This window comes from Ambystoma mexicanum, chromosome 10 (genome assembly GCF_040938575.1).
Source record: "Ambystoma mexicanum isolate Mex_15411 chromosome 10, UKY_AmexF1_1, whole genome shotgun sequence".
NCBI lineage: Eukaryota > Metazoa > Chordata > Amphibia > Caudata > Ambystomatidae > Ambystoma > Ambystoma mexicanum.
Genome location: NC_090932.1, coordinates 1408284485 through 1408310904, shown reverse-complemented (window position 1 = coordinate 1408310904; position 26420 = coordinate 1408284485). Strand labels below are relative to the sequence as shown.

Here is a 26420-nt window from a genome sequence, read left to right as displayed (position 1 = left end):
ATTTCACAAAGGTATGTGGGTGTCCTCAAAAAAGGCCAGAAACCCAACACCAGACACTGCTACTTTAACAAATTGCAAAGATTTGTCATTTGGTGCAGCTCATAAAACATAAATCCAATTGTATGTTCACCATCTAACATTCTTCACTATACGGTTTACCAACTAGATTCAGGTTTAGTATTTAATTCCATCAAAGTACATCTAGTGGCTCTGTCCGCTTACACTACATTCCAAAACAAGGTGTCATGGTGGAAGGTACCAGTTATCCAAGTATTCATGGATGGAGTAAAGAGACTATATCCTCCTATTTCAAATCTTCCACCAGGTTGGGACCTTAACATTTTCCTCACAAAACTCTTAGGATCCCCCTTGAGCCTATGCACAAAGCCAGCCTAAAACACTTAATTTCCAAGACAGCCTTTCTAGTAGCGATCATCTCCATAAGATGAGTCAGAGAACTACACCTAAATTCATATATAAGCTCCATGTTAACTAGTCCATTGAACTACCTTCTTTTTTCCCAAAACCAGCAAACTCAGCTGAAAGAAGTCTCCATACCCTAGATCTAAGGAGGATGGTTTTGTACTACATAAGCACAAAAAGAAAACAGACCAACTCTTTGTTTCCATAGCACTTGGCAGGGAAGGAGATCATATTTCAAAGAACTGTCTCCAGATGGATAGTCAAGTGCATACAGCTTTGTAACTCTTTATCAAAAAAGACCCTGCCTTTTACACCAAGAGCTCACTCTACAAGAAGAACAGAAGCTACGTTAGCATTTGTTGCAAATTTTCCCTTAGACGCAATTTGCAAGGAAGCTACTTGGTGCTCCATACATACATTTTCTCAGCATTTCTGCATTGACACATACTCTAGAGCAGATTTGCAGGTGGGACAAATAGTGCTAAAACATCCATTTGCCACTGTACCTTCTTACAACCCATCTCCTTCCCCAGGTACTGCTGGCTAATCTATGCATAGCATGTGATCCAAGCAGATCCACAAGCCTCAGAAGGCATACCATTACTCACCGTAGTCGTATTTCTGATGCTGGTATGTGCTTAGATTCACATAGGCCCACCCTTCCTCTTCTCCTAGAGTCGAAGGTGCATAGATGTTTCTCTATCTACCTTTCTACTTGCTTATTTTCGAACTCACGCTACACTTCATGCAACCTCATGTCAGAACCAAACCATCTGAGGGACCTCGACGTGTGAAGGACCATGGGTAGACCATGGGTACAGTAGACGTCACACTAGGGATAGTATTACTAACCTTCCCTACTTGATGTCCCTTTTTTGAGTTTTCAAAACACATCCTGTTATATTCTGCGACTACCTCTAAATGCCAGCCTATGTTTAGCATGTGAATCTAAGCAGATGCAAGCATCAGAAATACGATTATGGTGAGTAATGTATGCTATATACAAATAACAAAAGGTTATTCTAGTTTACAAGCTGGATTTGCATTTCTCCATCTATTCACCGCTTATTAGCCAGAGATAGAATCTCTTTTCATGTGGGCCTCATGACCACTTTCAAGGACTTAAAGTAGCAAGGTTTAAAAAAAAAAAAAAAAAGAAATGAGGATGCCGTGTGTTTTCTTAGTGTGTTCTGAGATATTTCAAACTAAGGAAACCACAGCATCCAGGACTGTGGACTGTCTTCCATCCGTGCAGTAACAGAGGCTGACTCTGCTTAGCTTCAAAGCGAATAACTGGCCACCCCCTCAGGTCATGTTGCTCTAAGTGGTTTTGTGACTTGTGCTCATTTATTAGGCAACATGGCCTCAGGGGGGGCCAACTTCTTCCTCGCTTTCAAGCTAAGCGTGGCCAGTCCCGGTTTCTGCATGGATGGGAGTCCCGTATGCCTAGCGCGTTACTGGACATGGCCTTTGGCTATGGGGACGGTGATTTTCTTTCACGCCCCAATGTCCCTGTAGCTCACTTTTTTCCGTAACCGCAGCTATGAACTACAAATACCCTTGGTAGTTATTATACCCACAGCTATATGTAGTCCGTACTAAACCCGGCATCCAGGTCTCCCATCCGTGCAGCAACCAAGAGCTGACCCTGCTTTGCTTCAAAGCAAGGAAGTGGCCGGCTCACTCAGTCCATGTTGCTCTAAGTGGTCTTGTGACTTACTTTCATTTATTAGGAAACATGACCTGAGTGGGCTGGCATCTTCCTCGCTTTGAAGTTAAGCAGGGTCGGTCCCGGTTACTGCATGGATGGTATTTGCGGAGGCCTATTTCCAGTGTATGGACTACAGCTAGCCGTGGCTATGTGTAGTTTTATAGCTACCAATATCGAAAAAAAGGTTGAAAAAATAATGCTTTTTTGCACCCCCAGGCTCTCACCAAGTGGCCCCCTCATTGTGCCAGCTCCACCCACTCCCCAGATGGCCTCATCACATCCTCTGCCCTCTCTCATTACCCAACAACATAGTGTTTCTGTGACGCAGATTGCTTTGAGATGTCAGCTATTCGAGGTTACAGAAAAGCTTTGTGTTGCAAACGCAGTCACAAGACGCCATCTGACTCCCAATTTAAACTTTCTTTATTGGCACAGCGAAAGAACAGACAATCAGCAAAGTGTACAAGGTAAATATGGTAGCAGGTACATGAGCGACTACATAATGCATGGTAGATACAAGTGGGGGTAGATGCCAATCGAGCAGACACATGGGGCTCGGGGAAGGACTAGTTCACCTCACCAGGAGGGGGGGGAAGACAACAGTTCTAGATCATCCTTGTTGTTCAGATAGGTACAAAATTCTGACCACACATTCTTTGCATGTTTTTTTTTTTACCTGCAAATGGCTTTTTTGTTGCGTTTTTATTTTCCTATATCCTCAGCTATCTCAAGCATTGAGAAAAGAAAAGATGACGGATGTCTCATTTAAGAACACCAGATTCTTGGCAACCTACCGGAGCTATAGCTAGGTATTTTGGAGAAGGTGGCACCCCATTTTCCATCAAATAATTAAAAAACGATTGGACGGAATAACCTGTTTGCGAGTCAACGCTTTGCACCCAAGTTGTTTCGGACTTGGCCCAAATCTGTCCAGCAGTTTGGGCTGGGTGGTTGAGCAAAAATGTACCTTTTTTTTGTCTATGGGAAAATTAATGGGGGCTAGGCCGCAACTTTGTTTTTTTTTGTTGTTTTTTTTAAATGTATATTTTTTGTTAACTGAGCTTTCCCAAATGTTGCAGTCTGGGGGGGTCCCGCACGTCCCTCATTGTCTTCAGAATTTCTGCCTTTTTTCGGGTTTCCTATTGGTGTCTGACTCACCTTAACTACAGGGCAGCGACTACCGCCCTATTATATATCTGGAAAGGGACGGAGCAGGGCTGGGTGGACTTTGTCAACCGTTTGAACCTCAACAAGAACAATCTCCAATTCACAGAAACGCATAGTCGCACATTAATCACCTTCCTCAATGTCAACGTGAGAATTATGAATGAGAAGATAACTTGTGAGCTGCATAGAAAAGCTACAGGGTCAAATACACCACTGCATGCGAACAGCGGACACCCCAAAAACCTTATTTGGAGTGTTCCGTATGGAGAATTTATCAGGTTGAGAAGAAACAACACCACACTGGAATCCTACGACAGAGAAAGTAAAATTACGGCTCATGGCTTCTCAAAACAACTGTATCCCAAGAGAGTGATTGAGAGAGCGTATCTCAAAGCCAGATCGAAAGAACGATCAAGTCTCATAGCAGGATCCGAGAGGAAGGACCTGACGCAGACGGAAAAAGACAGTACTTGCCTGATCCCAACTTTTGACACTCGGGCACCTGCGATTAGGTGAATTCTCAACAACCACTGGAAAATCCTCATGGTGGACCAAGATCTTCGTAGTAACCTAAAGACCGGCCCTCAGATAACTTTTAGAAGGAATCGATCTATAAAAAACACTCTGGTTCAAAGTTATATGATCAAAGAAGAAGACACCAACAAGAAAAGCTGGTTATTAAATCAAAAGAAGGGTTTTTTCAAATGCACTCGATGCAGCATCTGCAAGTATGCTAAGAACTGTGGTTCTTTTAAACCCCCCATTACAGGCCAAACTGTTTCGATATTGGACAAAATCACATGTGAAACGGAATATGTTTATGTCCTCACATGTTCCTGCCAAAAATGGTACATAGGCAGTACGAAATGTAAATAAAAGATTTGCATACAACAGCACGTACGAGCCATCATCAATAGTGATGCTAATTACCCTATGGCCAAGCACTTTGCAGATTGCCACAACAAAAACATGGAGAGCTTTGGTTTCTTTGGAATTCACAAAATTGATACAGGTCCCAGAGGTGGTAACAAAGAAAAACTTTTACGACAAAAAGAGACTAGGTGCATTCTAGACTTTGAAAGCAAATTCCCGTATGGGCACAATATAGACGAAGAACTGTACACTTTTTTAGGACAATGATGTCTGTACCACCTGGATTTTCTTCCCTCTTTTGAGTCAACAAATGTATGAATTAAGACAGAATGTTATAATTTCTGCTATAATATGCCACTTTGTAAGATTACAAAATGTGCTTTGTGATGAGGAGTCAAAGTTGGACACTACTATTTTAATATTTTTATGATTTTTTCAGATTTTTTTTCAGATTTCTTGGTGATTGTTTCTTTCGTTTTTATATTTACACGTGTGATAGTTGATATTTTTAACATGTGGTGCAGAGATGTTGGGAACTGGTGGATTTCAAGGAGCCTTAAGAAATGCAGTGGACAAAACTAGTAAATGTGCAACTTGGTAAAGAATTATATGATTAGGTTCCGTGCGAGACACACTGGATGCAGCAGTTCAATGCATTTTGCAATGGGAAATTCAGAAATGATTTTATGGAATAAGTATGCAACTGATGAGAATTGCTGCTATTGCACCTTGCACTTTATGGATATGTATGCACTTTGAGTCTAATGCAATTTTGCACAAAACCAACTATGCTGCTAACTGAAAGTTTCAGTCGTGATACATTGTTATGCTGACCAATACTGCTGCTACTGCACTATGCACTTTACACATTTTAGAACATCAGAGACAGGAACATGATCACAATCATTGCTACTGCATGATGTGGTTTCCCGATATATTGGCCCTTAAGGATTCCAAGGCTTTTATATGAACAATACCATGCTGCTAAATCGGAAAAGGTTTGGCTCTTGTCGCTATTTGAACTATGCACCTTATGGAATCATCATAATTGTTGCCATTGCGCGATGTGGTCTATCGACATGTAGGCACGTAAGGATGCCAATGCATTATTTACGAATAATATCATACTGCTAAATTAGAAAAAGTTTGGCGCTTGTCGCCTTTCGCACTATGCACCTTATTAATTGGAGAGCACTGAAGACAGCCACACTATCGGAGTGACTGCCATTGTAGTATGCATCATCTTGCTACCCACATATCATAGGATCCCAATGTACTGCGTAGTATAAGAACTGTGCTGCCAATTGTAAGACAAAGATGGGACAACTGGATCACTAACCAACATAGGCATTGGTGCAATATGCATTTCCTGAAATACAAAGGTTTCTGAGAAAGTCAATGCTATGCTGATCAATGAAGCCACTAGGTGCTAATCGCACATTGGGGCTGGATGGCCCATAACCCTGTTAGTGCATTGTGCACTTGTTTGGTAGAACTCTGTGTCAAAATACCGTTAAATGTCTATGTGGCTGTTTATAACTCTGTGGCAAGTTGGGCATCTATATGACATTAGATTTGAAATGTCAGATACTGTGTTTTTTAAAAATGCACGGAATCCCCAAAACAGTGGATACTCGAGCACAATTCAAAATATTCGATGCACGAGGGGTACTGTTCATGTGTCTTGTGAAGGAAAGCTGCATATAAGAGTCAAAAGACCTACCTCTGTCACATTATAAGATGGTCACCATGCTTTTGCTAGACAAGATGTGCATTGGCAAAGGGAGTCCTTCTTCTATTTTGACTAAAATAATCTCCAGTGTTTCCCGTATGCTCTGCACTAATGTTTTAAAACTCACTGGTTGTTGGGGGCTTGCAGTTATGAACAAGCAGCGAGATTTGCCGCGAAACGCGTTAACGCCCGAAAACGCGCACTTTTTTGCACTATGGGAGGGCCATATTTTGATGGCCTGTAATTTTAACTTTTAAATTTTGCTTGCCGAGTTGTAAGGATCCAAATATAGAAAACTTTTTTCTACCAAACAACATTTTTGAATCCGGATGCTTTATTTATCAAAACGACTGTGAAGATATATATATATATATATATATGTATGTATATATATAGTACCCTAATTTTGCCCTTGCTCTGTGTATGCATGTCCTGAAATCAGTTGGGGGTGCTAGGGTGGCAGGCGTTTGAGTGCATCGGTAAATAATAATGTCTGTTCTCCAAAGTCTCAGGGGACCCCTGGAGCACAACATTTACTTGCCCTGGAATTCTGGATCCCTCCTGTGGGAGTGGGTAGCGGAGAAAGTGTTAATTTAATTTTGCTGCCCCGCTGTTAGCCACCCACCTTCTTTCATAAAATAAGCCCCTACATTAATACTGCCTTTCCCAACTTCTATCCTGTCCTTTTCTTAACATATATTTCTTTGATTTCACTGGGAGCATAGAATGTGACTCACATTACCGTTCCACTTTTCATACACTTCGGGACATGGCCTCGAAGCATTTATATCTTAATTTTGTAAGTCGTTGCACAGTCATCAATATTTTTTTCTTTTTTTAATTAATTTGTTTACCTTACCACCTGTCCCCAGTGTTCTATACTTTATGCCATGGATGAACTATGTACACTTCAAGGCCTACTGCTTCCTCTGTGCCTTTATCCTGCTCTACTTGCGTGAAAGGAAAAGTAAGCTTGGAATATGCCTCATTGCACCATCACACTACCAATGTGCTCCAACGTCATGGTGTTCATACCCTGTGATGACTAGCCAAGGCCCGGAGATGTTTTGTTGGCCTCTACATTGTGTACATACAATATATAAAGTAGCTGAACGTAGCACACGCACAAAACGAATACACATTTGCAATGTTTCAAAAGTAACTTATGTATGCCTTCACTGCCAATATCCATATAATCTACAGAAAGCAGTGGGTACATCGATACATCTGCATGAGGCTCTGTCATTAAGAAGTCTGGTTTTGTTTTTGAAACCTGCACTTTAGAAAAGTAAATGCCTACAAATATTCCAAGTTGCCACTCAAGTGCCAGAGAGGACAAAAAAGGGGGTTATTAACAGGATGATTGTAAAATTGGTCCATATTGTCCTGTGTAATAATTCTGAAAACAGCAAAAATGGACTGACATTGTATCACTTTAATCTTTTCAGCGTTATCCAATCAAGATGCGGCAGATGATGAACTCCTGGATGCAAGTTGTCTGTTGGAGGTATTGCGAATGTACAGATGGCAAATCTCTTCTTTTGAAGAGCAGGTAATTAAATGAAAGAAGCTGTACCTATCAGACTAGTTACTGAAGTTAATCTCTTAAGGAGGCTTTCTGTCGAGTGCAAGAGCATCACTACGGGTTTTATAGGTACTCTGTCTCTTTGACATTGCTGTGTAATCATTAGACTAATTGGGGAAGAATAAGGAAAGCTTGTTGAAAATCTTGAGGGTTGTTTAATTGAAACTAAAATATGGTTTTCGCACACATTAACTGCGCCACACTCAATTGATTTGTTGTCAAGTGATTTGTATTCAAGAAAAACACACAGGTGAAACAAATGATGTGATGCCATTAGGTTTACACGTGTTTCGTGTTCTCACGAGCCTTTTTCAAAACAAAATAGGGCTTATATTTAAGAAGTTGTACCCCGAACCAACCCCACAGAATCGACTTTGTTTAATTGAAATATAGATTTGTGTACTACATTCTGTGAGCATCTCTGTTTACACTATTGGTTATGCCTTTAAACCCAGTTCTCTTGCTAGGCTACGTATAGCTGCAATATTTGACATTGGTGCTGAAGAGGTAACGTTTTTAACCTGTTTATAAAATTGTGTTGCAAAAAAGGTAACAGGCGGTCCTCTCCAGAAAGAACATGACATGATAACCTGTTCTGAGATGAGTTTGCAGCACACGCTTTTTGCTCACTGTACCTTTCACAGATGGAAAATACCCATTTGCATATCCGTCTTTGTCCCGCCCACATGGGCAGTCCAGCACCGAAATGCTATGGCAATTCCTCTCTGAACAAGAATACCAACAGCAACCCCATACACGTGTTTCAGCCTTGTTGGGCTTAAAATTGTGTTGCACGAGCGGAATTATGACCATAATTGGAACATGCAAATTGACAAGGGGGGTCCTGGGAGTCTCTCTGCCAGACATAAGTCCTGGTTACGAGAGACTTACCCAGAGTCTTTAGCTCACTATCTTTCACAGAAAAGAAATATCCCAAACATATCAGTCTTTGTCCTGCCCTGGGGCAGTCCAGCACCGAAATGCTAGGCAATTCTCCTCTGAACAAGAGTACCAACAGCATCCCCAGACACGTGTTTCGGTCTGGTTGGACCTCATCAGTAGGGAGGAGCTGTGCCTCTCTAAGAATAGTGAGCAAGGGATCCACGTCTGGATTCCCCTAGTAACTTAGGGTGAGACCCAAAGTTACTCAAATATGCAAATTGTCAAGGGGGTTCCTGGGAGTCTCTCTGCCAGACATAAGTCCTGGTTACGAGAGACTTACCCCTTGCTCACTATTCTTAGAGAGGCACAGCTCCTCCCTACTGATGAGGTCCAACCTAGGGAGGACAAGAGCGTGACTATCCATTGCACGTTCTTGGAAAGTGTGATTTTGTCTGAACCCATGACGAGACTGTCGTCTAGGTAAATGATTATGCAAATGCCTCTCTCTCTTATGGCCGCTGCTACGGGCTTCATCAGTTTGGTGAAAGCCCAAGGAGCCGAAGCTAGGCCGAATGGAAGACATTTGAAGCGCCACGTCTCTCCTCTCCACCGGAATCTCAGATATCTCCGAAATTCCTGATGTATCGGAATCGTTAGGTAAGCGTCTTTAAGGTCTAATCGAGCTAGCCAGTCCCCCGCTCGGAGAAGATCTCGAAGAAGATGAATTCCCTCCATCTTGAAATGATTGTATACAATCCATTCGTTCACATTCTTCAGATTTATGACTGGGCGTACTTTGTCCCCTCTGTGTACCAGAAACAAATTGCTGAGGAAACCAGGCCCTCCTTGTGTCTCTTTCTCTATAGCATTTTTGTTTACTAACTTGAGAATTTCGCTGTTTAACAATGCCGCCTCTTCTCGGCACATCTGAAGAAGATGCGGTTCTGATCTCTGAATGGGGTCCCCGATCTTAAGAAGTACACCTCTCCGTCTCTCGGCGGACAGGGCGCAATTTGCATTTCCCAAAATGCACACAGCTCTTTGAGCCCAACTGGCTAATACAGAAGCATCCACTGGGGTTCCTGTGTCCTTTGCCTTTTCAGCGAGATCCATTATTTTTGCTAGTGGGCCAGTCAAGTCGAGGAGCTTGTCTTGGCACCCTCGCCAGGCTCGATCCACGCCCTTCCGAATATCTTTTGCTGTCTTTGTGACAAAAGTGACCATCTTTGGGTCTAGTTCAGGCGTATCAGCCAGCTTACCTGGCAACTCAGGTCTAGGGCATTCTGAACGCATCCGCAATCTTATTTCTCTATCCAGTGGTTTGCGTATACGCTGCGCCATATAGGCTGCCACTCTGGGCGATGGAACCCACTCTGAGGACTTCGGGTGTCTGATAGCCTCAGGGTCAAACATATCTGTTGAATCATCAGGTTCCTGAGGATCCATCTCCTCCTTGTATAGGTGATTTTCCTCCACCTCATCACCTTCATCATCGGGCATATAACCCTCGTCATTGTCCCCTGCATTAATCACCCCTGGGGCAGGGTGTCTGTCCTGGCTCTTTTTAGCCTGGTGACGGGGTCGCTAATCTCTTGGGGAGTTGAATCCTCCCTATCCAGGTTGCTCGGGGGGGTCAAAGAGTGTTTACTCTTGCGAGCCGCTTTCCTCCCCCTAGGTTCAACCCCATTGGTGGGGTGTCTGGCTGACGGCTCTTTTTCCTGGCTTTCTGTCTTTCTCTTTTTTGTAAGCAGTGCTTGCTGTTCATTAAATACTGCCTATATATATATATATATATATATATATATATATATATATATATATCCAGCCTCTGGGTAATGGGCTGCACACCTTGAGACACTGCTTTGGTTAGGGAGTCCCCTAGAACCTGCTTAAAGCTATGTGACAGGTCTGAGTCCTGCTGATAAGGACTTTCTTCCCACTCCTCCTCCGACCATTCTGGTGAGGTAGGAGTGGAACCGGGGCTTTTGTATTGGGCCATAATGTTAGCAGTGCTAACTTCAATTGCTGTCAGCAAGGGATGACTACTGGGCACCTGCAGCCTCCAGTAAATTATTCTGCACTTGCAGGTTTCTTTACTTACAGAATAAATCCTGTAATTATCCCTTTTGCTCCGGTGCAAATTAATTTCTTCTTTTTTTTTTTCTAAACCTTGTCACAATGCTTCCTTCTCTCTTGGCATCGGTGTCGCAATGAAAAACTGCACGCTGCTGGCGGAAGAATTCCCAGGGGATACTGGGGAAATTTAGATGCTCCCGCTCCCCTGGGTCCTGCCCCACGCCATATTCGACGGCGCAGCATCGAGGAATCAAGAAGCGGGGCCTGGAGCCTGATGCGAGCGCGTTCGCTTGCGGCGCCGGCCCCGCCTCCTTTATACTGAAACACAAACTCCTCAACTCGCGTCATGGACGAGCGAACGAAACAAAATCCCCGGACGGATTTATATGCTGTAAAAAGCATTCCTACGCTGAACGGTATCACAGTATGATAAAGATAAATACAGTTGTGCAGCTTAAAAAGAAAAGAAAGAGAAAAGGACCTGGGACAATGGGGTTCTTATAGGATGGCCTATCACCGCAAGGGAGCATGTGATAGGGTCAGAACTACTGCACTCCTAGAGGTGCTGGGGAGTTTGAGTTTGAAAGGATTTCTAAAGACATAAGACTCTAGTTTGAAACTTTAAACCTCGGATTGGCTATTTTATGTCTAGAGAGAAAAAAAACACCAATGTTCATGTTTAAAAGTGATAAGTTGAAAAGCTGTTGTGGCAGTATTAAAGAAAGTTAAAGCATAATGCGAGCCTCCTGTCTTGTCATAAAATGAAATATTCCTGCACCTTTTAATTAAGGAGTGCCCATATACTCTTTTCTTTGTACTTCTGTATTGCGTTTATTTCCTCTTGAAAGAGTTTTACAATTAAATTTCTTTATTCTATTGGACTGAGATGGATTTTCCTACCCCTTTTACCATAATATGTTAGTGTATTATTACTTTTTCGTGATCTAAATGTCATTGAGGATTAGTGGTCGCATTTACTGGTAGTCCGGCTGCTTACTTTAATAGCAGCTTGTGTTTTTCGTCATATTTGTTTGATTTGGCTATTCAAGTTTGCCATGATTGTAACATTGAATACAGTCACTCACTAGCTTCTTCATAGCTTTCTAGATGCACTTATAAGTGTTCCCAGCCACCAAGGCTCCAGATAAGAATTTTAATTGTACTCCCTGCTTTGTAGAGATGGGATAGAAGGAATTTTTCGGGAGTTTCTAATTCTCATTTTAGGCAAGGAAACATACTTGAGTTTTTAAAAAGAAACTCTTTTTCTTGTGATGCAAATAATTTGTGCAGCTAATAATTTCTTTAAATAAAAAGAATTCGTTTTTAGGATGTAGGTAGTTTCAAGCCAGGCAGAACTATAGCAGACATCATTTGTTCAGTGCAGTGAAAGCGAGCAGCCTTTCTCACAAATCCCCTTCACTGTAGGGTGGTATAAAGAGTCAGACATTCATTGTACAACACTGGCCTGATGCAGGCAGTAATATAGGCCCCTATATTTGGAACTCTTCTTGCCACATTTACCCGTCCTAAAAGCCAAGAGGGACATTTTATAGCATTCATTGCATGGAATTGGACAATTCAGTAATTTAAATAATATGAACCTCAATGAATGTAACTATATTTATTGAGGCACGTAAGTTACACAATGAAGGTAAGATGTGAACTCACAAAGAGGTTTTACAGCAGTTAAAAAGGAACTGATGAAAATGTTATCAAATGACTGGCTTTTCACAACTTTGGAACACTCTCTTTAGGTTCCCTATAGTCCTCCCACCTACTAACAGAGAAAATATCACTGATCCGGAGCACTACCGAGGGCAATGACTGAATCACTTCTTCCTCCCTATTGCATTTCTTTTTCCTTTGCCTGTAGGAAATTCACAGGTTCCATTGTGCAGGACACCATCATAAAAGCAATACCAGAATCCTTTTCCAAATAGTAGGTGGGAGAAAAATGTTTGATAGCTTGCAGGTTGAAAATTTGCATTTGAACCAGGAGGCTGATGTTTTGTCACAACCACATCTGTATGAGTGCCTAACAGAAAGGCAGGCCTCATATGGTGCCTTAATATCAGTAGAGTTAAAACTCACATGTGAACGTGCCCTTCAGGTTGCTTTTGGCCTAACAATCGCCCAAATCACCTCCTCTCGAGCCCCAGGTCCCGATGGCCTTACAAACCAAATGTTAAAAGAAAATCCTGAGAGTGGGCTAAATTCAGCACTTTATTGTTCACTATAATATTGAACAATCGTGCAATTCCGGAATCGTGGAAACCTGCAGTCGTGGTGCCCATCTTTGAAAAAGTTCTAAGATCCGAGCCAAAAAATGATCACCCGATTTCCCTCCTCGACATCATAGGAAAGGTTTTTGCCACCCAACTTCAACATCATTTAACAACATGAATGAAAACCACTTACACATACGATCTAAGGCAAACTGGGTTTGTTAATTGCGTGGGATGTGGGCTGAACTTCTTACTGATTTACCTGTTGAAGATGGAGGCAATTCGGCAAGGAACGAAAATATATCTTGCATTCGATCTGGCTCATGCCTTTGACAGTGTGGATAGGGAGTTCTTGTGAACAAAATTGAAACAATAGAAATGCCCATCAAGCTTGATCGTGGCACTGAAAGAACTGCACTCGGGAACAGAAATAAGAATTCACCTTCACCGTGCAGGAACCCTGTCTGCTCCAATTAAGACCTATAGAGGTGTCAAACAGAGGTGCACACTGGCTTCTATTCTGTTCAACTTGTTTATATCGGATATTGGTGTAACCTTGGGGGAGGAGTGGCCGTGTTCCCACCAAAAATCAATGGGACCAATCTTGGTTGGATGTTATATGCAGACGACTGGGTTCTTCTAGATGTCGCCCCCATTGGTCTCCCACAGAAACTGTCTGCCGTGGAAAAGTATGTTGATTTAAATGGACTTAAAATAAATCCCGTAAAATCTGAAATTCTATTCCTCCAAAATCTAAGAGGAAGACAGGGAGCAGCCAAAAAGAAACATCAGTGGCACCTGGGTAAAGAAATTCTAAAATGTGTGAATCACACCCAATATCTAGGTATGTGGATTAACAGCAACATCAATGATGCTCCCTGGGTGGAAAAGAAAAAAGCTAAATGCAAACAATTAACACCCCAAGGCATGGTAATGAACAAAAATTTGGCAAGTTTTTGCTAAAGCCAACATGCGCCTTTTACAGGCAAAAGGTTGTGCCAGCTCTGATCCATGGAGCAGAGTGTGCATTGGGCAGTTCGCAATCATTATGGGCAATTTTTTAAAACACCTTTTGGCGAAGAGTGTTGTGGCTTCCAAAAGGTGTTCAGACTGTGTGCATCAGATACCAGCTGGAGCTCACATCTATAAATGCGAGAGTGGCCTGGATCATGTTGTCGCTGTATAGAAAAATGGTTGCTGAAGATCGGGCACCACAATTCAACATATTACATAACCCAAGAGGTAACCAGAAGGAAAACCTTCTGTGTCAATGGGCTGACCAAAGCCAAAACATTCTAGATGAGCTTGACACTGATAATAATACACTGCAAGTGAATCCGAATTCTGTTAAAGAAAAATGGTGGCTTCAAGATTCGGTGGACACTATTGAACAGAGATCACGACACAAATTAATGCAAAATGTAGCCTCGGAGACCAAAGCCCTGAATAAGCTACCTTGCTACCTAGAGAAGTTCCCAAGTAAACACCAGAGAGCCATTCTTATGAAATCTTGGTTGAATTTACTTGAAACCAAAGAGACACAATGCCTGAGGAAAAACAACCTTCCATTAGACCCTACATGCAAATTGTGCAACAGTGCTAATGACCGTCTGAAGCATTTAACTTTATATTGCCTGTCACTCAGAGCCTTGAGAACGAAGCATTTGGGAATCTTTATATCGGAGAGACCATCCATTTGTGTAGGAGAATGCTGGTCGGTGTTTTCTGATGGAACAAATAAAAACAAACTTATGCACTGACGTTCTATCTGGAGCAAGTGAATAACCTGCTAACAAAGGATGGCATGGAGATAAAAACCTCAATTGGTTGCAACAAAAAAAATGAAAAAAAAGAATAAACTTGTCACTTTGAGACAGAACACATCGCTTTCAAAGGATGAGTTGAAAAAACTTGAATGATAAGTGAGATTTAATGAAATGCTGTTTTAATGAGATGAAAGTAGATGTATTTTAAAAGTTTGTATTAAACAAAATAAAATAAAAAATAAAAATAAAAAAACTGTACATTTCATACTTCATAGAAAATGTACCAAAGCTCCTTAATCCAAAGAGGATATTTTTTTAAAGATCTTAACAGAAGAGCTTACGAATTTAAAACCTTTTTGAGAAGTAGGCTTAGCATTGTTTTTTATGCAAACTGGAAGTATAGCAAATTCTACAACTTTGAACATTGAGATCACTGAACCTGCAAGAAAATTGATGATGCCGATGCTGCAATGGTTGGACTCCTTAAATGATCCGAGGAAAACAAGTTCTTATCCTGATTGTTCTAAACGTCACTGTTATCAATTCAACATTGCAAGAAGTTTGGAAAAAAGTGACTTACATTTGTGTTCTGCCAATCATACCAGATACCCCAAAAGATTGTTCAACTCAATCAATAATAATATAGCAAAACATGTTCAAAATGTGTTGTGACATTAGATGTTTCTCCCTACCGTCCTGTGCAGCAACTAGTAATGTCTCAATAGTGTCTTTGTGATCGATTTGTCTTGCAGCTGAGTGATTTAAATATATTTATAGCATTACATTGCACTATTGAGTCTTTCATTGATGGGTATGGTATTCCTGAAAAGTTGGACATCTGTTACAGTAAGACCACTGGGCAACAAATCATCATTGGCAAACCTATTCGTCGTGACGAAGAAGCACACAAAGGCTTGTTTTGCTTTATAAACTTTATTATGTTTCAACAAGGGAAGAAATAGTTTCAAACCTATATCACAGATTTTCTTTTATCTTGAGAGGAGGGGTGAAAGGGGGGGATGAGGGGGCAATGTGTGAGGGATTGGTGGTGGGGGTGCATCAAGGTCCAAAATATCTCACAGGTCTGACCTAATTACTCATAAAGAAAATTAAAAGTACCCTAAATCTCATCATAGTTTTCATTCTCATCTCGTCTTTAATAAAAAAAAGACTTTCTCTTTCGTTGAAAGAACCACCAGACTATGCAGGTATTCGTTAGAATGTTTAGTTCTTTTCTTCCATAATCTTAATATTTGTTTCTTGAATATTGTTTAGGCTCTATAAATCAGTTTTGTTTCACAGCATTCATGCCTTGAAGTCTTGGAATCAGGCCCAGCATACATGCAATCAACATGGGAATGGGAGGCATATAAGGCCATTGAATGACTTCTTCCCAAAATGATCTTAATCTCCTTCAATACCAGAAGGAGAAATTATCATGGGTTAGCTTGCACATCAATATTTTTCTTGGAGAAATGTTTTACTATATGACTGCTACCTGGAACTGTTCAATATGGTGACCGGAATGTGCACGTTTCATTGATAGAAGCAATCGTTGGATATTTCTTTGCATTAAACATTCATAATTGCTCTACAATGATGGTAGACTATATTGCAGAAAAGAGTTTTCAAAGTCAAATTCTACAATATGGCAAGAGTTTGAAAAAGAATGCTGCGCTGTGAGGACATATCATATTTCATTCTGTGATCTTGGAACAGGTGAAGTGCTTGATCATCAAAACAGAGCTGTAAAGGTTAAGGAGGCATAACAATGCCCTGGTGCACTTGCAGACTGTTTTTCAACTCTGCCAATACTTGACCATTTATTTGAATAGACATTGAGCATGGCAGAGATGACTGAAGAAGCAGCATCACGCAAACCAGCATCACATTGACCTCATTACGACTCAAAAGACGCATTAAAATTGTGGCTATTACAATAAACAAATTGATTATGGAACTAAACAGATTGGAAATCTCTTTCCATATGATGGAGGTCAACTAGTCAACATTTCAACTAAGTCAGGTTTTAGTGAACATTACAAAAGTTGTTAGTCAGCGCCAATGTCTTTGTATTCGATTGTATGAGGAGTACAAAACACAAACTTCTCTCTTAAACCAGCACAATGAATGTCTGTAGTCCTGCCAAGAACAAACCAAATCTTTTTTCAAGCAACAAAAAATAAGTGGCTGGTACTGTTGGAGAGTTGAGAGCAGATATCACTGTTTGCCCAAAAACATTTTCTAAGCAGAGCATAGTGTCCAGTAGATTTGTGAGACGTTGGGGCTTATACCACAATCACAGCTTAACAACATTCGAACTATATTTCTTTTCCAACATAACTACAAACCAATCGAAATCTTTACTTATTTCCCACCATCACTGCAAAGCTGCAGCAGGAACACCAAAGCAAACTACTCCCATCAGCAATTACCAGTACTCCATATCAAAGGATCTTATCTGCTGCAATTGTTGATGGCATTTCAGAGGTGCATGCATTGGAAACGCATTCAGACATGCAAAGATCTGGCTGAAATATTCACCAATAACATGTACTTTTAGTACTTGGAGTAAATGCAAAGAAAACTCAGGCAAGTGTATGACCAGGCAAAAGAGGCACCAGGACATTGCTCCAAACCACTGCAAAATTGTGGATTGCACAAACCTAGCTAATGTTACTATGAAGAAGCTTCTTTCCCAATTTTAACCTCAAAGCTGAATTAACTGCTATCCTAATTCAAAAAATGCATATGCATGCTCAAATGACCAAAAGACTTTTAGTGGCGTGGCGTGGCGTACAGAGGTCACCACCACACATTGTTCTTTGCACTGTTTTGGTAGCAAACGAGAGGCAGACACAAACCGGGTTCTGCATGATGAATGACATAAAGATAAGCTACAAATAGGTATTTGCACAGGAAACAGGTGTCCTCATTTATGCTATAATTAGGTAACCAAAACCACCTTCTGAAAGCAAGCGAATAAGCAACACGCAGCAATTGTACTGCATAGTTGAGCGCTGTGTCAGGCTACCATACCTGAAGCTATTTTCAGAAAGGACATTACAAAAATACTTGGTGATTAATCAACATAAGTGGATGTATACTCTGAATTTCAATACTGAATAGGAAGTGGTATCAGCCAAAGCTGAAAAGAGGATAAGGAAAAACTGATTACCCTCATATAAGTTATCCTGCTAGTAACATAGTTGTAAAAAGAAAAAGACCCTGAAGAAGCACGTGATGTGGAAAAACGTATTCCATGAAGTGTAAAACACGTGTTGGTGCAAGAAGATTTCTGTAACCAGGGATTCGATTCATTTGTAATCCTTAAAGTTGAAACAATTGGTGTAAAAAAAAATCTTTTGCAATAGGGATGAAATTATGTTGGTGCTAGTAGACTTGTGCAAATGATTTAATGGTGTACAAAGAGTTGCTGGAGTATTAGGTTTTAATTTAAATATGCAACAAACATTGTTTGTTCTCTAATTCTTTGTCATAAACCTATCTGGAAGGTTATAATACTTATGACTTTTGCTTTTTAATTGCACAAGTGCATTGGTATACATAAAATATTTTATTTGCTAACTATTGACTCTGAAATATTGTGTTTTCAAGTAGGCACAATTGCACAGATATTGCTGTCACTAGGCTCCTTGAAGGCTTCTACATTACCTGTATTTCATGCCTTGTCTGGATCTAATTGCAGTTGTACTTTGTCAGGAAAAGCTACATTTAGAAAGCATTCACTAGTCAATGAAGACCCCCTTTGGTACGTAATACACCAGGAACACAGAAAAGTCCTTAACAAGTACTGGATATACTGGAAGCATACATTTGCCATGTCTTATACACCTAGAGTCAGTCTAACTAAACTTGCAAAGTTGCACTGGGCTGTGTTTTCTAAGAAACAGACAAGCTTGGAAAGGCAACCACCTAAAATAATTGCTTTCATGCCTGTAATGAAAAGTTAGCTACCACGGCATGATCTGAAACCAAGATGAGCATTCACGGCTAACAATTAATTCTCCTAGTGGACACGGATGGAACACAAGGACGGAGAAATATCTCATATTCTCTACTAAATGTCATTTACTACATATTCCATTCTGCAGATTGTTGTGTGTGAAGAACAGATCCAGACCACTGTGTGAATGTTTAGCAAACAACCTACGTTTTAAAGGAAACAAAGAACTATGTGATAATGAATCTCGCACTGCACCAAATTTAGACTGACCGTGAAGATGAGTTCAGCAAAGATCATGTTGATCATAATTGGTGACCTACTAAAGGACACTAAATAAATACTATCACAAGGATAGCGATTTTCCTCATTTTAGTTCTAGTATACTATATAATTTCATGAGTTAAAATAAAGTAGCAATTGCTCAAATTGCATATGGATAGGTTTTTAATTTCTGTGGCACATCTTATTAAAAGGACAAACTGGTTTTCATAACATGAATACGGAAATGTTTGATACCCCATTCATTTCAGAGTAAATAGTTTTAGGGCCACACTTTTAGGTCTGAAAAAAGCTTTCAAAGGAGACTCTGAACATTCAAATCTGCCTGTAAATAATAAAGATTGCAGATTTTATTAAATTTGTTGGTAGCCATCTTGATGGCATCATTAATCCTCCATGCCATAGTGGCACTATGGACATTATTCCTATGAGTACTTTTTGATGACATAAGACCAGTCCCACCTTTTCCTCACGGAAACCAACATGCATACAAATGCTCCCCTACATGCCATCAATTACCAACATACTAGCACCAAATAATTAAGATTGCAAATACTAAATGCAATTGATTTGATGTTATCCATACAGTGCGTACAAGCAGAGGGGTGGTCCTTCAATCAGCATAGGAGACTATCGTCATAGCCTTTATTTGGGAAGGTTGTTGTGGTTATTTCTCAGGAATTAAGTATAAGTGGACCAAACAACTTTAGGTATAGAATTTAGGTGAGAATATCTACAATTCTCTTATTTTTCTATGAACCACACTACTTCCATTTGCCATGGGACAAATGATGGAAGTGTAATTCATCTATAAGCAAGCAGTTTGCTATCTGGCTAAAAGCTTTGATAGTCCAACAAATATAGGAACTGACTTATCAATGTCAAAAACTGTGAGGAATCCAGGGAGTTTGTCACCTCACTTCTCCCCAAGTCGAGGCCACCCCCTTTGGGACTAGGGAGGTGAGCTTGCTGCACTTAACATGGGTTCCCCTCCCCTCCACCCCCAGTGCCAAGGCCTTTTTTGGTGATTTTGGTATTGCGCCATTCAATGCCTTCTAATGTTTTCTCCTTCATTAACCCCTTAAGTGCCAAGGACAAGGTTTAATACCAGTTAGGGCACCGGGAAAGAGGGATCCTTCTGGAAGTGACTCCCCGTTAGGGGACAGAGAAAACCCATAAAGAGACTTAAGTCGCCCTCTCTTCTCCCCCAAACTAAATCTTTTATGGGGTATGCAGGAACAAGGATGCTTAAGTACCCTTTAAAAATGGCTGGCTCAGCTTCTGACCAAAACATCTCTATAGGGATAACCACAAAACAACCAAAAACCAGCCCCTGATGTCACGTCGGACAGGGAACCAATTAGGAAGAAGTATCCATGCCGCCTGCAGATTTTAAGTACACCTCAGCACACATTTAGTAGAGAGATGCTGGGAGAGGCAGAACACCAGGCGTGGCGTTGCACCAGGAGGTCTGCCCTAGGCACAGCCCAGGAAGCGACCAACGTGAGCTTTGGGATGTGGCAGCCAGAGAGAGAACGGAGTACCTCAGCGGGCTGAGGCGGATCCCGGAGTAGGAGCCGTCCACAAGCTCCTCCACTGAGCCAGCAGAAATCGTGAGGAGACTCGCACCACTAGAGAGTCCAGTTGAGGAGTCATGTAAGTAGCTCTGCTGCGAGACTAGCGGCAGTCGTCCTTCATAGCTCTCCCAAGTACCACCACTCATCAGATAGAGGTACGCAGTGGCTTCTGAGGAAAGGAAGGCAGGTGGCAAGGCAAGGCCAGAGGAAGGAGCCCCAGTGTGAAGAGAGACTGAGAACTTCTCAGAGTGGGGAGTGTGAAGGAGAAGGACCTTACAGTGGGGAGCGACTGATCACACCCCAGAGATGGGGAGTACGAAAGAGAAGATACCCAGAGTGGCGAGAGAAACTGAAAGAGGCCCGGTGTGGGGACAAAGTCAAGAAGCCCAGGAGTGGGCAAAGAATCGGCAAGACTCCCTTAAATACGGAAATGAGACAAAGAGAAGCCTGGTGTGGGTGAAAGAACTGAGGAGCCCAGAGTGTGGAATGAGCAAGAGCAAACCCCGGAGGGGGAGAGCAAGAGACTGAAAGAACCCCAGACTGCGCAAAGGGGAAATTGGAAAGTCTCACCAAAGGGAGATGGACAGTGAGACACACAAGTTTCAAGGAGAACCAGACAGACCTGTCTGGAACACCGGGACAGTCGTACACAAACTATATCTTTTCGACTATGAACTTAGGCAAGGGCCTTTTGGTAAAGAGACACAATGTCGGGGGTCAGAAACGAGCAGCCAACCCCTTGTGTCTTTTATTTTAGTTTTTTTAAATGGCACATTTTGCAAAGACTGTTTTTGCAAAAACTGCTGTTTGTACTTTTTTTATTTTTTTTAAAAGCTGCCCATTTGTTGTGGCTTGTTGAGCGATTGCGATAAGCTGGAAGGTATAGTTTATAATCCCACTCCCATGTCATGCCCAATTTGCAGATCTCATGAAGTTCGATGTTATCCCATATAGGAGCTTGTAGTGTAACCTTTGCACCTACAGCCCACCACCACAACTGTCTCCCGTCTGGCCTTAATCCACTACATTGTTGCAGGCAGCATGGCGACTGTTCATTCCAATCCATAAAACACCTACATCTTGGATTGGAGGCGAATATGCAGGCTTAGTCTGTTGGTGTAGATCTATTCACTGGTGACCAACATCTGGGAAGCCCAGAAATATCTGCATGATTGGGGCGGTTTGATTTCTCCATCGCCTACCAAATCCGTCAACATACTCAATGAAATTCTAGGGGTGCCGTTTTTCCACAGAAACCCTCTAAGAAGACCCTCTAACGTCCTAAATGAGTCTGTGGGAATTAGTAACTGGGTATTCCAGAGGAGGTACAACAGACTCAGTAGCATCATCATCTTAAACCTCGCTGCACGGCTGAGCAGGCACAATGGTAGTTGTGATCAGTGTTCGGCATCTGCACAAAATCTCTGCACTATTTGGTCTAAGTGAACTTGCAAGAAGGCGGGACCTTGAAGGCCTACCTGAATCCCATGTTACTGAAGAGGTTCCTCCACAGTTAGGGGGCAGTCTTGCTGGACCGCCTCAATTCACCCCGCCCCCACACCCTTAATTGAGAAGAGTCCACTAATCTGGTGCTCACTCTGCTTCCTGAATTCCATCTGACTATCCATTGCTCTAGATTTTGACCACACCAGAACTCCCCAAAAACGTTAAAAGATCTGTATACAGCGAGACCCTATCCACTGTCGTGCTCAGCCACACAAATCCTTTAAGCAGAGGATCATTAAGCAATCATTCAGGCAGTGGTTACATTGCGAGTGTGAACAGGGCGGGGGTACAGCAGAGATTCCTGCTCTAGGTGGGAAGGACCCTGAAAGTCTTACCATTGACACTCATCCACTCGATGGGTTTTATTTATAAGAACTGGAAAAGCTTGGGACCAAAGCCTGATTCACTGAATATTTTCCACAGGAAATCCAACTCCAGTGAATCAAAAGTATTTTGGCATCAAGTGCCCTAATCCCTAGATTACTTGGGATCAAGTACACTATAGTTATGGCATTCTGCACCCTCCTGAAGTTCATCCTCATCACCCTAGAAGGCATAACACCACCTTTTGGTTGAGTTGGATCCTTGTATCAGTGAAAGTGACCATCCAATTCGCAAGGACCTTCACTGGCATCTTAACCTCACCATCGATCAAGGATATCAGTCCGTACGGGGGAGTGGCATCTGGCAGTTTCCCTTTCTTGGGCTGCACCACATAGTGACAGCCAGACATCTTTTGGCAGTTCTCCATTATCTTGGTTGGGTAAAATCATTGTGGCTCTGGCTCTTCCTGGATTGCAGCCCTGAGCAGGCCAATTCCTCTCTTCCAGTGGTATATCTCTTTTCAAAGGGGTCAACTGCTGTTATGTCAACTGTGCAACCCTCATCCCGCATGAAGGCATCCGCGCTATCATTGGCCCGGACCAGCTTACTTGGGTAGAGGGTGCGATATGCCACAAATATTTTGGCACTTTGGCCTTTTTATGCATTTCAAAATCCTGCAGCTGGCTGTAGCTCCCTCACAAGCATGGACTCTGTCCCTTTTTTTCCAAACCCTGTCAGCCTAACCGCTGTATATCCGTCTCATAGACCTTACTATTGCTGTCCCAATAAGCCTATGTGACGTTATCTGTACCAATATGTTCATATCTATTTGTTGCTCTCAGACATTCCCTGCAATTATTGGGGTTGCAATCCACCAAATGTGCTGCTTCCATTTGAGTAAGTTTGCCTCTTGCAGAGTAAAGTTGGCAGACCTTGATCCTGTCTTCCCTGCAATGAGTACCATGGCTCTTGCATAATCAGTTTTGTCAGCCTCCCACACCATAAGATCAGCCTCGACTGTCCCCGCTTTCTCAGAAAAATATAAATATTTGTCGGTGGCCAGTAGGCCTAAACATAACATAACGGGCGTATTTGTAAAGCGCACGTTCACCCCCGAAGGGGCATCTTGACGCTAATAACAGATGTATGTTACACAACTTAATGGTACACATTTTATCTACCTCAGAAGGATGAAGGGCCGAATGGAACTGCTGCGATTTGTGACCATGAGGTAAAACAGAGGCCCTTGTAGTGGATGCATTAGTCCACTGAGCCACACACCCAGCTCCTACACCTCCAGTACTCCCAGGTGATATCAGTACAGTCTCCATATACCCTGAGATTTTGGTTTACCACCCCTAAACCACAACAGGAGCAGTGTATGATCAGAAATCTCTCTTGGGATGAACCTAATGTGTCCTATTCAGTGTGATGTTGTTGCATGGCACATAAACGTAGCCTAATCTTGATCAGGGTTTGTGCACCCCTCAGATAGAATTAGTAAGCATGATCTGATGCGTGCACTACCCTCCAAGCATCTTTCAGTCCCATGGCTTTTACAAACATTGCATGGGATGCAGAGAAACTAGACCCAGGCCTGACAACCTAGCCCGACAACCTAGCACTACCAAGGCCAATGAAATGACGCCATTAATGTCACCTTCTCAGATCCACAAATTTGCATCTAAATTTGCAGAGGTTGGGGCACTTCAATCTATGTCATGCCGCTAGCTCTGCAACCCATGCACATCCTGGGTCCAGCAGTCAACACCCCTGGGGATCCCATAGCTGCTTATATCCACTCTTTGCAGCTCATAAAAAAGCAACTTTGTTTGCCCTCCAGGACTACGTGGCACCGACCGTATGCAGCACTTCCTCAGTGTAAAATGTTCCGTAGGTGACAGACTTAATTTAAAAAAACGAGTACTGACCCTTTGCCATTAAATACCATCACTCCTTATCTACCAGTTGGTTTGTCCCAACGAATGGGCAGCCCTTATGAAAAGCAATCTCCATGTGTTTTGCTGTGTTCTATGACCGTATAGTACCTATGTTTGAACCTCAAGTGATCTTTTTTAAGCAAATGTGTTTCCTGAACACAAAAACCATCTAGACTCCCTGTTAATGGGTACTGCAGGGTCTTCTTTTGTTCTAAAGGAGAATTTAGCCCCTTATTGCTTAATATTAATATCTTGACCATATGCTCAATAAGTGAGCAATTCTCCACTATGCCTCTGGCAAGAGAAAACGTTTAAAATGTCCTCATTGAGTCTTCCTGCCTAATGTCGTGTGATATGTAAAATGAAACTATACACAATAATGTCATTCAATGTGTGTTGTGGTGAGAGGTAGGGAATAGTGTCATTGTATTTGTGTTGTGGTCAGCGGTAGGGAATAGTAAAATATTGTACAGCACTTGGCTAATGTCACGTATCTTCTAATTATTTTGCATTCCTTTCTGGTAGGACGCTCATGAATTATTTCATGTTTTGACATCCTCCTTAGAAGATGAAAGGGATCGTCGGCCACGGGTCACACATTTGTTTGATATCCACTCATTGGAGGTAAGCAACATCTTAAAACCCAAGTACTATAGCATAACCTAGATTGATATTTTTAATTTGTAGTTCTTTGGTAATATCAAAAGTAAAACATTGAGCAGTTTTGTATCTTTTTTTATTTTCCCATTATCAATGAGTAGTACAGATCATTGTCTCAGACCGCGATTGATAATTATTACTCCATTCTGTTTTTTCACTCCCAAGTTTCATTTTGCGAAAAACTAACAAACAATCTTTTGCTGGTGTCACCTGTTTTCTGTGGCGCAGAAAAGCAACCAGTCTCTCTGAAAGATTGACCACTGGACTTTCCCACTCAGTGTAGATGCAGGCCTCCTCAAATTAAACGTCGATGGAGGCAATACCTGTTGCCGAAGGCAATATTCGCCAGCATTAGATATTTCATAGATTCACATGCTGTGAATATTCCTCAGCGTCAAGCTGGGAATCCTTGTTACCTTTTTTGATTGACTTTAAAAGAAAAATCTTGGTCCATTTTGTATGCCATCACCATCTTTAGGGGTGTTTTAAGACCCATGCAATGGAACATCGAATAGTAAGCACCTCCTCCACAGCCCTTCCTCAGATTTTAACCGTGTGTCACGCTGCAAGGATTCCTTGAGTTGTTGTCTGCAGTGAAATAAAACGTTTTTCTTCTAACATATTTCCAGAAAAGAAATCCATCACTAAATCCATCAGAGAGGAGGGCATTAGTGGTGTGGGCCACTAAGACAATAAATGGAAGCCAGAACCAAGGAAAAGACAAAGGTCGTTATTCAAGGCCTGTAACACCAGTGGCTTTAAAAATGTCTTTGAAGGCGACAAGCATGGTGAGTACATTTACTGCCTCTACCCAAACCACTCAGTGGAGGATTGTGAGATTTGCAAAAGGTTTAGTGCCAAAACCCTTACAGATGGGCACAGACGACTAATGTGTTGGCTCGAGGAGGGGAAATTACCCATCTTCAGAGTCAGAATCCACAAGTAGCATGGCTGTGCCAAGGGAAAAAAGACCACCCTCTAAGGAAAGGGCAAGATCGGAAAAGAAAGGCCCTCTAAAAGACAAACACCTCCACGGGCTGTCGTCCATACACAAGAGGCCCAAAAACATAATTGTCAACTGTGCATGGAGAAAGGCCTACAAAGAGTCCTGCAATACCCTCATTGTTGTTGCACTCCAAAAGACCCACGAAGGATTCATCGGGCGCGTCAACAGTCGTGGGTGACTGCTCGGTGACCACAGCCTACATAACAGCAAGGCAAAAACCTAATCAGGGGCATCTTTGTCACCGTCCACAGGAAAAAAGCATAAACCGGTCATCAAGAGCTTGTCGGCTATTACAACTTCGACCGAGGGAAAACAGTCATCAAGCAAAAGCTTGTCGGCGGCGACGTAGTCGATGAGTATACAACTTTCACCAAGTTTACCTTCTACCACCAGAAAAACCCTTGTCCACGACCACACTGACAACCTTGTTGACAAGTAAACAACTGTCAGGGGGAAAAAATAAACAACAACCTGGGAGAAAGTCACCACGCTCATCCTCTGACATTAAAATATGCTATTATCCGTCCCAAAACAAAATCAAGACTTGTTATCAAAAATATTGTCATTAGTTTGTTGACACAGAAACAGGGTGGATGTTATTTGATTGCTTTCACACTTTAATTAGTTGGTGGTAGAGACAGATTGGCCTGAGAGAAGAAATATTCTGTTTTATCTGGGTCGATAATATGACCTAAAGGAAATGTTATTGCAGGTTGTTGAC

At 41.9% G+C, this 26420-nt stretch overlaps 1 protein-coding gene across 4 annotated transcripts in view; it reads left to right on the top strand.

Moving 5' to 3' along the window:
• The window catches only part of USP30 (ubiquitin specific peptidase 30), a 1160327-nt gene that overhangs the window by 432060 nt on the left and 701847 nt on the right, over nt 1-26420 (top strand). For all 4 annotated transcript variants that reach the window (XM_069619452.1, XM_069619450.1, XM_069619451.1 and 1 more), the window contains 2 exons: nt 7355-7458; nt 24559-24657. In XM_069619452.1, coding sequence (XP_069475553.1) covers nt 7355-7458; nt 24559-24657 — 203 coding nt within the window. The remainder of the gene's footprint in view (nt 1-7354; nt 7459-24558; nt 24658-26420) is intronic.